The following is a 16344-nucleotide window of genomic DNA, read 5'->3' on the forward strand; positions in this document are numbered from 1 at the left end:
CGCTTGGTTGGAAGCCTTTGTGTGATTGGCTGGCTCTTCTTCCGACCGCGCCAATCGCGATCTTCTCGGGCTGAGTCCTGACTGTGAAATTGAAAGTAGAGACGAGGAGGCAGCCAATGTAGAAATATAAAATGTACAGCCACCAACCCTCCGGCGGCATTGTGTGTCTTTGCCCAACTGGAAAAGGTGTTTCAGGAGGAGGGGCGTCGCCTTAATCGCCAATGGGCGGGCGCCGGGGAAGCGGGGGAGCCAATGAGGGCGAGACGTTGAGTGACAGCTGTCCAATAGGGACCCTCCGTGCTTAGTACGGGTTTGCGCCTGAAGCGCGCCGCCGGGGCCTGAGGAATGTCAACTATTCAACATGGAGGAGGAGGTCGACAAGCTGGAATTGATGGTGAGTGGGAAGTGAAGGAGATCTTCGGGGTAGTTTGTTTTTTCCCCCCGAAGTGGGAAGCGGTTCAGAAGTCGCCGGAAACCCTGGGCGGCGGAGGCTGGACTAGACCTGAGTTCCCTCCTCCGGCACCGAAGGGAGTCATCGCCGCCGCCGGCGCCGCCTGGTTTTTTTAACCGCCTCGGGGGAAGGGGGGCGGGGGGAGGAAGGGTTACATCCGGGAAACCGGTGAGGGAAATGGCGGGAGATGCTGAGGGTGTGGGGCCAGTGGGATTTTTTTGTTGTTGTTGTTCCTTGCCTTCACCTTTCCGCACCTTTACGGACCTGTGGCTGGTTGCAGACGTTTTGTATTTCTACAAAAAACAAAACAAAAACAACAACAACAACAAAAAAATGAAGACTTGCATGGTCACAAAATATCTTAAGAAGGGGAGAAGTCTTTCCCATCACACCCCAGAAAAGAGGGATGGAGGGTGGGTCTGGGTGGGGATAAACCGTGGGCGGTGGAGAGAAATCCCTTCGGGGCTGAACTGTTTTGTTGTTGTTTTTTGCATCCTCCAAAGGCGGGCTGAAAAGTCTGGCAAAGGATGCTAGACTTGCGTGCTCAACTTCCTAGAGCCAGGAAAGCTTCTAGACTAGTTTTTTTTTGTTTTGTTTTGTTTTGTTTTGTTTGTTTGGCTCTAAGGGGGCAGGCAGTCCTTAGATGGAGGGGTGAGGGGAGGCGGAGCGATGGGCACCAGAACCATGAGCTCCTTTCCTAGTTTCAGGATGGGGACCAGGAAGGCAGCCTGCTCTCCAGTCGCCTCGTTTCATTCATTTGTGGAAGGAGGGGGCGGGGACTCCCGCCGCTGCGTGGCCTGCGCTGCCCGAGGGCGCCTTGCTGGAGAGCTGTCCTAGTTTTCTTCCATGGATGTCTCACTGCCCTCTTTATTCTCTCCCTCCCGGCCCTGGACGACCAGCTGGATCGCCCGCGCTTTTTTTTTCCTTCTCTTTTTAGTTCCTTATCTTCATCCTGCTTTTCTCACCTGCATTACCAGCTTTTTTATTTTTATTTTATTTTTTGATTGGACTGGCTTCCTTGAAAACGTGTAATTTGGAGGACACACCCATCATTGAGCTCCTACCAGTTTTTCGTTCTAGAAAAATAAGATTGAGAAGCCAAAATCTTTTCCACCTACAGCCCTCCCCTCCTCTCGTTGCTTTTCCCTGTCATTACTTTTTAGGGATTTTTTTTTTTTTTTTTTTTTTTTTTTTTTTTTTTTTTGCCTGTTTTGCCCTCTCCAAGCTGAATATTGGGTCACTTTACACACCTGCACATGTAATGATTCTGAATACCACCATCCTCACCCCTATTCCCACCCCCACCCCCCAGAACATGTGAGACCTTGATATAACTTATTTTCTTAGATGTATTAATGAATTGTAGTGCCTCATATAAAAATTCGATTTGAACTTTCAGTTGCTTCTAGTATTTTGAGTTTTAATTTTCTTGGTGGGGGGGACCTGGAGATAGGGAGGGAGAGAAATGGCAGAGAAGAAGGATTTTCTGCAGCTTTCCAAAGCTGTAATAATGAACTTTTAGTTCAAGGTTTTGTTATCTTTATCATTAACTCTCTTAAAAAAAAAAACAACCAACAACCACAAAAACATGTTAAAGAACTGTTAGTAGTTTGATTCTATCAACAGGCATAAATGTTAACATTGTCTTGCTCTGCTCCCCCCTTCTGAATTCCCTCTATATCCACACTTTTGCCTAATTGTAAGATGCTAAATGATACTACTTTTGCTTTTAACAGTTTTTCTCTTTTCAAGTTGGCTGTTTAATTAAGGTACCAATTAAGCCTTTTCTGGACTTTGCAATATATTGAGTCAATAATCTCATAGGTCTTTTTTTTTTTTTTAATAGATTGAACATATTTTATTTTAAGGAGAAAATGATTAAGTATACATCTTGAAAGTAGGTTTTAGAGAATTATATAGTAGCCAGACTCAAACTTTTAAAAGAGGAAGAGAAGAAAGCAGATCTGTGAACCACTTTAGTTTTTAAGATTCTAAATGTAAATGATTTTTGATGCAATCCTCTAATTTCTAGTTGAAATATTCTAATATCTGATTGATGTGGCCCAGAATTTTAGGTCAAGACACTCACGTTCCAGCTGTCCTGAATTTTGTTCATTTCTTCATAGGCTCAATCCAACTAAGTAGTTGAACTGGACCATATAAAAAGAAAGATTAGTGAAAATAATGGAAAGTGTGTTTTCATCAATCAACAATATTAATTGGGAAATAAGTTTATTGTAGGGTTCTTTAACTTTTTTCCTTTACTTAATGAGGGTATTTGTCTAGTGACCTTTTGTGGTACTGCTGATTGTGCACAAAAGGTAGTATAAGTGATACAGTTTCTACCTCTGGGCTTACATCTGACTTTTGAATGGTTTCTTACCAGTGAGGATGCAAATTGGCTTGAATTCAAGGAAACCTGGTACTTCAATCTTTACATTTTGGAGACACACACACACACACACACACCCCGTTATCCCATTATTTTCTCTTTAATTTTTAAAAAATATTTCTTTATTGATTTCAGAGAGAGAGGGAGAGAGAGCTAGAAACATCAGTGATGAAAGAGAATCATTGATTGGCTGCCTCCTACACACACACCCCTCCCTTACTGGGGATGCAGCCCCCAATCCTAGGCATGTGCCCCGACCCAGAATGGAACCATGACCCACTGGTTCATAGGCTGATGTTCAACCACTGAGCTACACCAGCCGGGCCTCTTTGATTTTTAAATTTAAGAAAGATGTTTTGATGTTTTAGGGGTTAATTGAAAACTGAAAATGCCTTTTCATAATCAGCTAGGTAGGGCTAATGCTGTCATGTTTAGGATACGTTGAGTCCCTGGAAGTCTTTAAACTAGATAAAAAGCCCTAAGGTGGTAAGAGCTTTTTGTATTTTAGTTTAAACTAGGGGTCCAGTGCACGAATTTGTGCACCTTGAAAGGAACTCTGGGCCACGAGGCTGCAGTGGACACAGGGGCAGGTCTTGACCCAACCTACATGGCCTCTTCCAGCCCTTCCTGCTGTGGCCTCTGCCCCTTGTCTGCCGGCAGCCCCATGCCTACTGCCACCTCTCCTACACGCTGACGGTGTGAAGCCATTGGGGCCGGCCCTAAGAGTGGGTGCAAGCAGGGCTGGTGCTGTCAGTGGGTACAAGCAGTGGCTGCTGCCCCAATCACCCCCAGAGCAGGAGGAGGTGGAGAAGCCCGCAGGGGAGATTGGGTCTGGCAGCTGCTGCTAACACCTGCTGATGGCGCTGAGCGATCAGGACCAATGCCAGGCACTGGCAGTGGGTTCGCACCAGAAGCTTGCCCCGACAGTGACTGGCGCCCCACTCACCTACAGCCACCATGTTCCATGCTCTGCTGCCTGCTGCAGACACCTGCCATTTTCCGAGCTCACCCCCAGTGGTCAGCACACATCATAGCGACTGGTTGTTCGGTTGTTCCACTGTTTGGTCTATTTGCATATTAGGGTGTATTCCAGAGATAAATTGGGTATATAGAGATTGGGAAACATTATTTTACTTTTTTTTCTTTGATATTATTCAAAAGACATGTTTTATATGGAAGTTAATCAATTGCTATGGAGGTGCTAACCAATTTATCTTAGCAGAACAGAAATATTTTTTGAACTTTGTAAAACTTAGGACATATTTACAAAATTCCTTTATTTATATACATGCTTATATTTCAATATTAATCATAGGTTAGTCATAAAAAAAAACCTCATTTTGATATTTAAGTCTGATTCTTTTTTTTTTAACATTGATATAAGTGTTCTTAGGTTTTGCATGTCTTCTGTCCAAAATGGGAATTCTTCTTTAAATTTTTTTCTCACTGAAGCTTCAAGTCTTGCAAGATGCTTTTGTATTCCTTTTCTACCTTTACTGCTAACGAATGCTCTGACTTTATTGCACTACTGTACTTGACACTAGCAGTGCAATAGTATTGTCAAAGCATCTGAAAGCAGCATGCACACCAGAATTTTGATTCTTGCCTTACATCTTCAATATCTGTGAGTAATTTACCAAAACCTTTGTTCCTGAAAACTTTTTTTGTATTACAAAAAATTTTATTACCAAAAGTGTTTTAAAAATCATAATTTAGAAAAAAGTTTTTAACTAATTAAAAACACACTGCATTATGAAACACATTAAGAGGAAAGTTTTTATAGCTAAAGTTGTTATGGCCAATTTAAATGAGTAGCACTTTGTAATTTGCTTCTTTCTGTAACGAATTTTGATAGGCTCTGGCAAATCTCAGGTATTATTTAATTGAATTTTAAGATGAATTAGTGAGGGATTAAAGTAATGCCAGTTGAATATTTCCTATGACAACTTTTCCTCTATCTTAATCTGTGCATCGTGTGGCAAATGCTCAAATTTAAAACTTAAGAATGCTTGATTTAAAGTTCTTTCTTTGTAATTCAGATATAATAAAATGTGAATCAGCACTATTTTTTTTATAATCAGTTTTATTAAGATATAGTTTACATACATTAAAACTTACCAATTTTAGGTGTACAATTTGATGAGTTTTAACAAATGTATATAGTCATATAACCACCATGCCCTTTTTATGCCCTTTTGCAGTCAACCTCTTCTTCCCAAATTCCCTGACAACCACTTGCCTTTTCTGGAATTTCGTGTAAATGGACTTATATGTAGCATACAGTCTTTGTGTCTGGTTTTATGTGTGTGTGTGTATGTGTGTCTAGTTTCTTATACTTAACAAAATGCTTTTGAGATTTGACCATGTTGTATGTATTAGTAGTTGGACCATTTTTATCGCTAATATTCCTTTGTATAGAATTATCACAAATTGTTTATTCATTCACCAGATTATTAACTTTGGGTTGTTTCCAGCATTTACCCATTTATGAATAAAATTGTTTTGAAGATTGTATTGCAAGTCTTTGTGTAAACATAATGTTTTTGTTTTTCTTGAGCAGCATGCTAAACATATGCTTGATTTTATAACAAACTGTTGAAATCTCTTCCAAAGATACATATTAGGATTTCAGTTTCTCTACATCCTCACCAACACTTTGTATTGTCATTCTTCATTTTAGCCATTCTCATAGATGTGTAGTTATATTTCATAATTTCAATTTGCATTTCCTCAATGGCTAATGATATTTAATATATTTTCACGTGCTTATTTACAATTGATATATCCTCTTTAGTGAAGTGTCAAATCTCTTGCCTATTTTCAATTGAGTTGTTTATCTTTTTATTATTACATTATTAATCCTTTAATATTCTCCATTATTTGCCTTCTTACTTAAAAATTTTTTATGCAACCCTAGACAGTTTGGCTCAGTGGTTGGAATGTCTGCACATGAACTGAAAGGGTCCTGGGTTCGATTCTGGTCAAGGGGGAGTATCTAAATTTCAGGCTTAATCCTAGGCACTGGTCAGGGCTGGTGTGGGAGGCAACCAGTCAATGTGTTTCTCTCACATCAATGCTTCTCTTTCTCAGTTTCTCCCTGTTCCTTCCACTCTCTCTAAAAATCAATGGGGGAAAAATATCCTTAGGTGAAGATTCTAAAAAAAAAATTTATGTAGTTCAATTTATATGTTTTATTCTTCAATGATTTATACTTGCTGTGTTCTAAGAAATATTTTCCTAATTCAAGGTCACAAATACTTCTATGTTTTTTTCTAGAAGATTTACAGTTTTAGTTTTTATATTGAGATCTATTCATTTTTTAGTTCATTTTCGTATATGGTATCAGATATGTGTGGAGGGTCTTTATTTTTGCATATAGGTATCCCCTTCTTTTGGTACTATTTCTTGAAAGGAGTATAATTTCCTCAGTGGATTACCTTTGCTCCTTTGTAGCAGTCAATTGAGCATGTATGGGTAGATTTGCTTATTTTTGAACTATATTTTGTTTCATTATATTGTATCAGCCTAGCATAAAGTTATCACTGTAGTTTTTATGATTGATGATATCTGTCATTAATAATGTCCAACTAAGCCTAGTTGATGTGGCTTAGTGGTTGAGTGTCGACTTATGAACCAGAAGGTCATGGTATGATTCCCAGTGAGGGCATATGCCCAGGTTACAAGCTCTCAATCCTCACTGTGAGGCATGCAAGAGGCAGGGGATCAATGATTCTTTCTCATCATTTACATTTCTAGGTCTCCCTCTCCCTTCCTCTCTGAGATCAATAAAAATCTTTTTAAATTAAATTATGTGCCATATTTTGTCTATTCATCTTTTAATGGACACTTGTATTGCTTCCACCTTTTGTCTATTATGAGTAATGCTTCTATAAACAAGTATACAAATACCTGATTGTGTCCCTGCTTTCAGTTCTTTTGGGTATATAGCTAGAAATAAAATTACTAGATCATATGGTAATTCTACTTTTATTTTTTTTTGTTTTCTGTGTTTTAAAGTCTATTTATAATCCTATTTATTTTATTAAATTTTTTCCCAACTGGAACAGTGTACACATTACTTTAAAAGGGCATGAGAATTAAAACAAAAATAAAAACAAAAACCTTTTGAAAGTAGAAAGCCCAGACTTTTAGCATTTGCCAATTTTCCTGGCGTAAATATTCCATCTTGACCAATTTTAAGCTTCCACCATGATGTGATTGATGTATTTTCCACTATACAGATTTACTTTTGGCATCTAATCTAACAAGTATCATAATATAAGACATGAAAAACCTCTATTCTTTATTTTTTGATTTTTAAAATATATATATATTTTTATTGATTTCAGAGAGGAAGGGAGAGGGTGGGAGAGATGAGAAAGAATCATTGATCAGCTGCCTCCTGCACACCCCATACTGGGGATCCAGGCATGTGCCTTTGTAACCAAACAATCAATGGGTCCCTGCTGCCTATCACTACTTGAGCCAATTAAGTGCAGAGACAGGGTTGAATCATATATGAGCATTTATTCCAATACTGCCGGCAGTATGAGAGCTGCAGGTCACCCACAAAAATCTGTTCTGCAGCCCCCCATAAGCCAGCTGCTTATATAGGGTAGGACAAAAATTACAAAAAGCCTCTATTTGGAGGGAAACACTTAAAAAAATTTTTTTTAAATTAACAATGTCTACATTTGTGTGTGTGTATTGGGAGGGGGTTGCTCATAGCAACTCATTTGCTGTTAAGAGACTTTTGGAAAACATTTAAAAGCAAAAACTGGCTTTCTCCTTTTACTTCCACTCGAAGTTTTTTTGGTTATAAAGATAGAATGTTGGTAATTACAGAATTTTCCATTCAGATTTAGGTCAATGATGAGAGAAATTAGTGATGGAAGTTTTAGTATATCTCTTTCTGAAATTTTGTTCAATGATGACAGTTTCTGATCGTAGAAGCATTTGAACTTCTGAGAGCCATTTTATCTTACTCTATATTCCAAAGTAGAGTCCTTAGTCTACCTTTTGTGTAAAGAAAATATCTGTAGACTGTTTCTCATTAGACCTGAGAACTACGTTTACAGTGGGGTTTTTTGGCCTTTACTCTTTCCACTAAGGGTTCGAAATTTCAAGAACCAATCTTTACTTCAGAGCTTAAGTTCTTAATAAGGTCCAAACTCTATCCCCAAAGCAATTTCCTACGCTGTAGGCTAGGCAATTTCCTTGTGGAAATCATGTTTTGCCTTCCATAGTAAACTCATGGATGTTTCCTTGGTAAATTAAAGGCAGTATCTGCTTTAAGATCATATAAAAGATGCGGAATTTTGAAAAGTTAAGAATAATTTTTTTCAGACAAAAACCACTTTTTCTTATTTTAAAAATATGGAATGCTCCACAAATTTGCGTGTCTTCTTTGCGCCGGGGCCATGCTAAATTTTCTATCGTTCCAATTTTAGTATATGTGCTGCTGAAGCAAGCACTAAACCACTTTTTCAGTTAGATATCCTTTCCAGTTTTTCTATATGTACACACACATATTTAGATCTGTGGCAGCTTTCCCTCCTTTTATTTCTCCCTTAGAGGTATACTACAGATGATGGTTCTATTCTAGGACCTACGTCCAATAAATTGGTCTATTCAGACAGCTACTTTTGTGGTATATGCAGTTTTCATTGTAGAATTTGTGACTCTAAGCTCTCTAATTTTGGTCTGTGTAGCATTTATCTGTAGTTCATTGGTTAATAGGGTTGTAGATAATGGAAATTGAGAGAATCCCTGAAAATAAATTTGTTCTGTGTTTTAACTTGAAACCTCATTTCCTACGAGAGAGGAAAAACCACTGCCTAACTGATGAGGATGACCCTATTGAGTTCTTGAAGACATTGTTAGTTATTGTATTAATATATGAGGGTGGTAGCTTCTTGGTATTTTAATTTTGGCTCAAAATCTAAGAGACATGCAGAGAGAAATTATTTTCAAAATGTTAACTAGTTTAAGAAATTTTTAATATAGTCTGGGCATTATAGACCATGGAGTTTTTTTTTTATACTTTTTATTTCCATAATTTTAAAATGAGTTATATATCACATTATTAAAATACTAAAAGATATAAAAAGGAAAGTTGCAGTATCATGTTTATTAATATGCCTTTTGGTTCACAGAATAATGACTTATGCTGATTTTTAGTTCCAGAAAGCTGACTCTGATCTGGATTACATTCAGTACAGGCTGGAATATGAAATCAAGACTAATCATCCTGATTCAGCAGGCGAGGTAATCTGCAAAATCAGTGTATTCTTAACAGAATATTTTATCAAAAGATTTTCTGATGGTATTTCTAATAGTAGTGACTATAAAAATTACAGTACTGAGTACTGAATTCATAGGATCTTAAAATCTTTTCATGTTGAAATTTTGGTCACAGCATGTTATTATATCCATGGTCAAGGAAATTTGTGGCTATTTTATTTTTTAACCCTTGTACAAGAATTATTGAGTCAGGAGATATGAACCATTGTGGAAGCCTTTGACATTGTGAGAGAATATAGATACCTCTAGGACAATCTATCTATCTATAATATAGATAGATAGATTCTATATAAAAGCCTAAGCAACTGTTACAATAGAACACTGGAACAACCAGTCAACCAGTCACTATGATGCACACTGACCACCAAAGGGCAGATGCTCAACGCAGAAGCTGCCCCCTGGTGGTTAGTGTGCTCCCACAGCCAACCTCCCATGGCCAGACAACCTCCCCTGATCCCTCCCCCCTTGGGCAAACCTGTGGTCCCTCCCCCCATCTAGCAGGCCCTGTCCAGCAGGCCCCATCTGGCAGCCAGCGGCCCTGGCCGGCCCATTCCCAATTAGGACGAGGTGAGATGACACCAGTAGGCCCTGATCACCAGCCAGGCCTCGGGACCCCATCTGTGCATGAATTCTAGTCCTTAAATAAGAAGGGAGGTAATGATAGTCTATGAAAGAAGCTGATGATATACTGTTCATTTTATTATGTGAACTGTGATTTTTACATAAACATGTACTTAGTTTTTCTAAGTTTAGGTTGATTTAGAAATATTAACTCTGTTTATATGCCATAACTACTTTGTACACATGCCCATGGAGAAGAAAGCAAAGAGTTTTTAAGCATTGTTGTTAATATAAATTTATCGTTTGAATCATTAATGTTTATCTTCAATAGCATTTACCAGAAGTCAAGAAATATATTTTACAGCTTTTCAAAAAACGTTATACAATTAAAATGTTTTTTGATTGAGTGGAAGCACAACTTAAAGTGACATTTATACAGTTGGGAAAGCATTGTGATTATTTAGTTTTTACTGAACATTTTAGCTCCTTACTAGAACTGTTCTAGTTCCTTAACTGACTTAGTTGTCTCTCTCTTTTTTCTCTGACTAAATAAAGAACAACCAAACAATTCTGCTGCAGTACCAATTAGTGACTGGCCAAAGGACTCATCTGAGCCAGTGTCTTTGAAGTATATGTGGAAGGCATTTCATGTGGTACCCCCATTTCTCCTCCACTTTCCATCTCTTATTTTTGTGCTACTTCTGGTTTTCTCTTCTACAACTTATTTGCTATTTAATGTTGCTTTTTTGTGAGCTATTTCTATACATAGGCTTTATTTTTTAATTTATTTTTTTTACTATAGTTGACATTTCAGTATTATTTTATATTAGTTTCAAGTATATAGCATAGCGCTTAGAAAATTATATAATTTACGAAGTGATTCCCTCTGATAATTCTAGTACCCACCTGACACCATACGTGTTACAGTATTACACTACTAGTAGCCCTGTGCATGAATTTGTGTGCCAGTAGCTCGCCAGTAGCTTGCTGCCACCCTCCAGTAGCTCTCTGCCCCCTGCCCTGCCTTCTTATAGCTCCCTCCACTCCCCCTCATAGATTGCTGCCCTTCCCCCTTGCGTAGCTCTCCACTACGTGCTTGTAGCTCGCTGCCCCACCCTCCTGTTGATCCGTGATCCAGTCATTACAGGGTCGGTCATTACGCTTCATGGCATAATGACAATTTGTATATTACATCTTTATTATATAGGATTATTGACTATATTCCCTACCAGGCGTCCTCAAACTTTTTAAAGTGTGGGCCAGATCACGGTCCCTCAGAGAGCTGGAGGGCCGGACTATATGAACTACTAATTCCTACTGTAACCTTGGCTGTGCTCACTGCCCAAAAAACCTGGTGGGTCTGATCAGACTCCTCTGCGGGCCGCATGTGGCCCGCGGGCCATAGTTTGAAGAACCCTGCTATGCTGTACTTCTGCACCGAGGCTTTACATTTCTTGAGAATAGGATCTAGGTCTTACTTCTTTCTTCCCCTTTTCCATCCTTGTCACACAGTTGTATAATAAAATAGAGTATTTGATTAAATGGGTGGTAAAATGTGTTGGATAAATTTTAATTATTAAAAGAAGCTTAATTTTTTATTTCCATAATTTAATATATAATTTTTTTCCTGATATAGAAAAATCCAGTTACACTTTTACAGGAATTGTCAGCAATAAAGTCCCGATTTCAAACTTTGCATGAACGCTTTAAGCCAATTGCTGACGAGCAGAAAGAGACTAAGAGTCGCATTTGTGCTACATTCAATAAGACTATGACCGTGATACAAGAACTACAAAAGCAAACAGACCTGGAGGTAATGTTTCAATTGACATGTTGGATACTGTTCGCTAGTTTTCTCAGCATCTATGTTCTTCTTTCTTGCCTTACAGAATACCGATTTTCTTGAAATGTGTGCTATCCCTCACAGCCTCATGCTTGAGGTAAATAAAGCTGGCACTATCCTCAGCATCAGTGTGTGCCCGATTGGCAACGGGAATGTATTTTCCTTTAACTAAACTTAATTCGGGAATGGGTTTGTAACCCAACTGACGTGTGAAGAGGGAGTCAGGAAGTGGGAAATGAGGAAGTTTCCTCACTAATGAGAGAGCCTTGGCAAGAGAAAATTTTTCTTAAAAAAAAAAAAAAAAATACATATATATATATATATATATATATATATATATATTATTGATTTCAGAGAAGAAGGAAGAGGGACAGAGAGAGAGAAATGTTAATAATGAGAGAGCTGAAACCGGTTTGGCTCAGTGGATAGAGCATCAGCCTGTGAACTGAAAGATCCCAGGTTCCATTCCAGGCAAGGGCATGTACCTTGGTTGCGGGCACATCCCCAGTAGGGGGTATGCAAGAGGCAACTGATCAATGTTTCTCTCACATCAATGTTTCTAACTCTCTATCCCTCCCTCTTCCTCTCTGTAAAAAATCAATAAAATATATATTTAAAAAATAATAATAATGAGAGAGAATCACTGATCGGCTGCCTCCTGCATGCCCCTACTGGGGATAGAGCCTACAATCTGGGCATGTGCCCTTGACTGGAATCAAACCTGGGACCCTTCAGTCCACAAGATGTTGCTCTATCCACTGAGCCAAACCAGCCAGGGTGAAAACTTTTTTAAAAAATAAACATTTAAAGATAAAGCTACCATCAAGAATATCAGAACTGTGAGATGGGGAAAACTGAGTCCTTATCTAATGAATAGACCAGCCCTGAAGTCTGTCCTATTTCTGTATTTATTTTGCAGTAATAATGATTTGTATTATTTATTCATTTTGAAATGTGTTTCTTTTACTTGCAGCTAAAAGCATCCTAATTATCTTTCAAAATTTAGCCCAAGTTTCTACTTCTAAGGAAACTTCCAGATTATTTTTGTTTACTTTCTTGATCAAAATACTTTTACATGTAGCATTCAGACTTTTTGTTTCTGTCCAATTATAGTCCTTAAATTGTTTGATTTCTTGATCTTGTTTCTTAAACTTAAAAAAAAATTTAATATATTTTTATTGATTTCAGAGAGGAAGGGAGAGGGAGAGAGAGATAGAAACACCAATGATGAGAATCATTGATCAGCTGCTTCTTGCATGCCCCCTACTGGGTATTGAGCCTCCAATCCGGACATGTGTCCTTGACTGGAATTGAACCTGGTTTCTTTCAGTCGCAGGCTGAAGCTCTATCCACTGAGCCAAACCAGCTAGGGCTGTTTCTTTAACTTAATTGCAAGTTATTTGGAAACTCAAACATCAAAGTACTTTGTATATAGGTAGCTAAATAATATATTTTTTTCTCCTGCTTTCCGAAATTTGTATCATATAAATGGCATGAGCTTATGAAAACATTTATTGTTGTGATAAACAAGATAACTAGTCTGGTCCGGTATGGCTCAGTGATTGAGCATCGACCTATGAACAAAGAAGTTATGGTTCAATTCCCAGTCAGGGCACATGCCTGGGTTGGGTTGTGGGTTCGATTCCCAGTGGGGGACATACAGGAGGCAGCCGATCAATGATTCTTTCTCGTCATTGATGTTTCTATCTATCTCCCTCTCCCTTCCTCTCTGAAATAATATATATATATTAAAGAAGTTAATTAAATTAACAGTCTTCAAAGGTGTTTTTGTTAAAATTATAGTTGAAGCCTTTAAAGGTTTTTGAAAAAAAGTCTGTCATTTGTTTTCTAGCTGTCACCACTGACCGAAGAAGAGAAAACTGCAGTACAGCAATTAAAATCTCACATGCCAGATTTATGAAGAAATGGACTTGCAAAAGGGAACGCTGGTGGAGAAGAGATCAATTCCAGAGAGACTTAGGAAAATGTCTTGTTAGCATGTGGTAACGAGGGGTGGGGTATGCGAAAGAGAAGATTTGGCCTGGTTGACTGGACAGTGACGCCTTTCACAGAGGGAATATAAGGACGGATATGAATAAATTCAGTCAAAAGGATGGAATGGGAAAAGGATTTAAACACATGCACACTTAGTTTTGCAATTTCAGGCAAGAAAATCTTAACACTATTTTGCATCTGTTTTTGTATAATCAGGATAACAAAGATGTCCTATCATAAAAGAATGTTTATGCACTATCAGTCAAATGTGAATGAATGTGCATTGGAAATTAAAGATGGAAAAATATTTGTATTATACATTATATATATATGTATAGACTTTTCTGTTTTTGAAAATTTTAATTGAAGATGTGGTCACATTATCGGTGAGATTGCTAAGTGACCTATACTGTCCAATAAAGCCTAATCTTTGTAATAAGCTGGTTTTCCTGTGAAAGTCCCTTTTATTTTTGTCCTATTCCTTCTGCTTGGTAACGTTGAGCAACATGAGTTCTGCTTTCAAATGTTTTAGGTTCTCTTTATTGAATTTCTTTTAAAAAACATATTTAAAATCAATATTTTTATCATTTTGTTTTTTATTGAGCTAGTTTCTTGATAAAATGTAGTCCTTTGATTGCTTTAAAACATTTTTTCTGAAAAGAATAGAATATCTAGCAACTTTATATCTACTACAGGCCCATTGCACTTCATTCATGCACTGGGCAGTGGGAGGGGGCAGGAGCAGGTTTTCAGCCTGGCCTGCGCCCTTTCACAGTCCAGGAGCCCTTGGGGAATATCCAACTGACAGTTTAGGGTAGGGGTGTCGAACTCAATCAGAGAAGGGGCCAAAATCTAAAATCCAGCCTAAATCGAGGGCCAAATGGTTTACTGAACAGTCATAAACTGTCATTGTAATGGAAACGCAGCGGAGTGCAGTGATGACAGCGCGGTGTGGGCCACATTGCAAGGCCTGGCGGGACGGATTTGGCCCGCGGGCCTTGTGTTTGACACATGTGGTTTAGGGCCACTCACTAGTGGTCAGTCTGGCTTGTGGCTGAGCAGTGCTCCCTCTGGGGGAGCACACTGACCACCAGGGGACAGCTCCTGTGTTGAGCGTCTGCCCTCTTAGTGGTCAGTCAGGCGTCTTCAAACTATGGCCCGCGGGCCACATGCGGCCCGCAGAGGAGTCTGATCCAGCCCGCCAGGGTTTTTGGGCAGTGAGCACAGCCGAGGTGTTACAGTAGGAATTAGTAGTTCATATAGTCCGGCCCTCCAGCTCTCTGAGGGACCGTGATCTGGCCCCCACTTTAAAAAGTTTGAGGACCCCTGGTACATAGCCACTGGTCATTCCACTGTTCAGTCTATTTGCATATTACCCTTTTATTATGTAGTATAGTTGACATAATCTCTTCAGAAGCTCCTTCAGGATACTTTGGAGAAGTTGGGAAGGGGAGTCAACCTTTTCCATTTTAAAGGCTACTTGCATTCTTCCACAGCATAACATCTGATGATTTCCCTCTCGGCTCTGCTTTTGTTGTCACATCTCTTTCTGTGACTCTCCCCTGTTGTATTTCAGTATGACCTTTGTTCTCCTCCAGCCTATATTACTGTACTTTTGTTTTCTATATGAAAGCTAAGAAATTGAAATCAGAAGAGTACTGCCAACTGCTGCTTGCTAATTTTAGGTGTGTTTGTATTTCCCTATTTATCGATATTTTTAAATAACTTGACAATAATGCAATTGTCCAAAGTAGGGAAGATCTTGATATAAATGTTAATCACAGGGTTATTTACATTAGTAATACATACACATCTGGCTAATAGCAGGCAAATAGGAAAGTAAATCATGATGTATCTATCTATGCAATAGGAGGTCATAGTTGCCTATAAATTATTACTGTTAATGTTCAGGGAAATGCTGAATGGGGGAGTGGAAACAGATATTGCTGTTTTTGTTGTTAAAATGGGGCTTTGACATCATATCTGAGATGTAAATAGCAGGTTTTAATTTCCAGCTGTTTTATCCTGAGAAAATCACTTAACTTCTCTGTGCCTGCATGGTGGGAAGCACAATGAAATGTTGTTTGGTTTTGAAGGATAAATATTGAAGGATCTTTAGTAATCCTTCAGTAAATGATATTTCCATGTATGTAATAAAAAACGAGGCATTGAAAAAAGACTAGGAAAAATACATGAAATGTTAGGTCTGCAGGTTATAGAATTATACTTTAATACAATTTTAAGAATTTGCTATGAGCATGTATTTGTCCATTGGCCAGCGTACAATAACTGACAAACAGGGTTAGAAGAGTTACTCCAGTTAAAATTGTCCTGTCCAGTTTGAATATGTCAAGAACAGAAAGCCCCCTCCTTTAATTTACAGTTACATTTTAGTAACATATTCATTTTCTTCAATACTCAGGCAATTAATATTAATGAAGTTCCTGTACATAAATAATTTTTGACACATAAAGTTGTTGCCCACTAATTATAATAAAATCCAAATGCTTTAATAGTCAATAACTTTCTAGATTATTGTTGATTCTCTACACGTGTATTCTAGGTTGGGCTAAGTGTAATAGTTGTAACAAACTAGAAAGAAAAAATTAAATTCAAATCAAGAATTTGATGCACACTCCTTGTCTCACACCTTCAACTCCTGCAATATTTAAACTACTAGTGACCCGGTGCATGAATTTCATACACATTAAAAAGGGATTAATTAGAGGAAATAATTTATTATTGCTTCTTGCCCTTTCTTTATAATAGAAGTGCCAGAGTTGAAAGATTAGTAAAATG

General features: G+C 38.2%; 1 protein-coding gene and 1 non-coding gene across 3 annotated transcripts; one reads left to right on the forward strand and one right to left on the reverse strand.

Moving 5' to 3' along the window:
- The first annotated feature begins 159 nt into the window (after positions 1–159).
- SKA2 (spindle and kinetochore associated complex subunit 2) lies at positions 160–14127 on the forward strand. Of its 2 annotated transcripts, XM_036440198.1 has the most exons (5): positions 160–394; positions 9024–9110; positions 11344–11520; positions 11597–11647; positions 13403–14127. In XM_036440198.1, the coding sequence occupies exons 1-5, from the start codon at positions 362–364 to the stop codon at positions 13469–13471; spliced, it is 417 nt and encodes a 138-aa protein (XP_036296091.1). In that variant the 5' UTR covers positions 160–361; the 3' UTR covers positions 13472–14127. The 2 variants fall into 2 exon arrangements, with proteins under 2 accessions (XP_036296091.1, XP_036296092.1); XM_036440199.1 differs by lacking the exon at positions 11597–11647.
- On the reverse strand, positions 8214–8317 carry LOC118720379. The gene has a single exon (XR_004988428.1). It is a non-coding gene; the product is annotated as a U6 spliceosomal RNA (small nuclear RNA).
- Positions 14128–16344: the final 2217 nt, after the last annotated feature.

This window comes from Pipistrellus kuhlii, unplaced genomic scaffold (genome assembly GCF_014108245.1).
Source record: "Pipistrellus kuhlii isolate mPipKuh1 unplaced genomic scaffold, mPipKuh1.p scaffold_m20_p_167, whole genome shotgun sequence".
Classification (NCBI taxonomy): Eukaryota; Metazoa; Chordata; class Mammalia; order Chiroptera; family Vespertilionidae; genus Pipistrellus; species Pipistrellus kuhlii.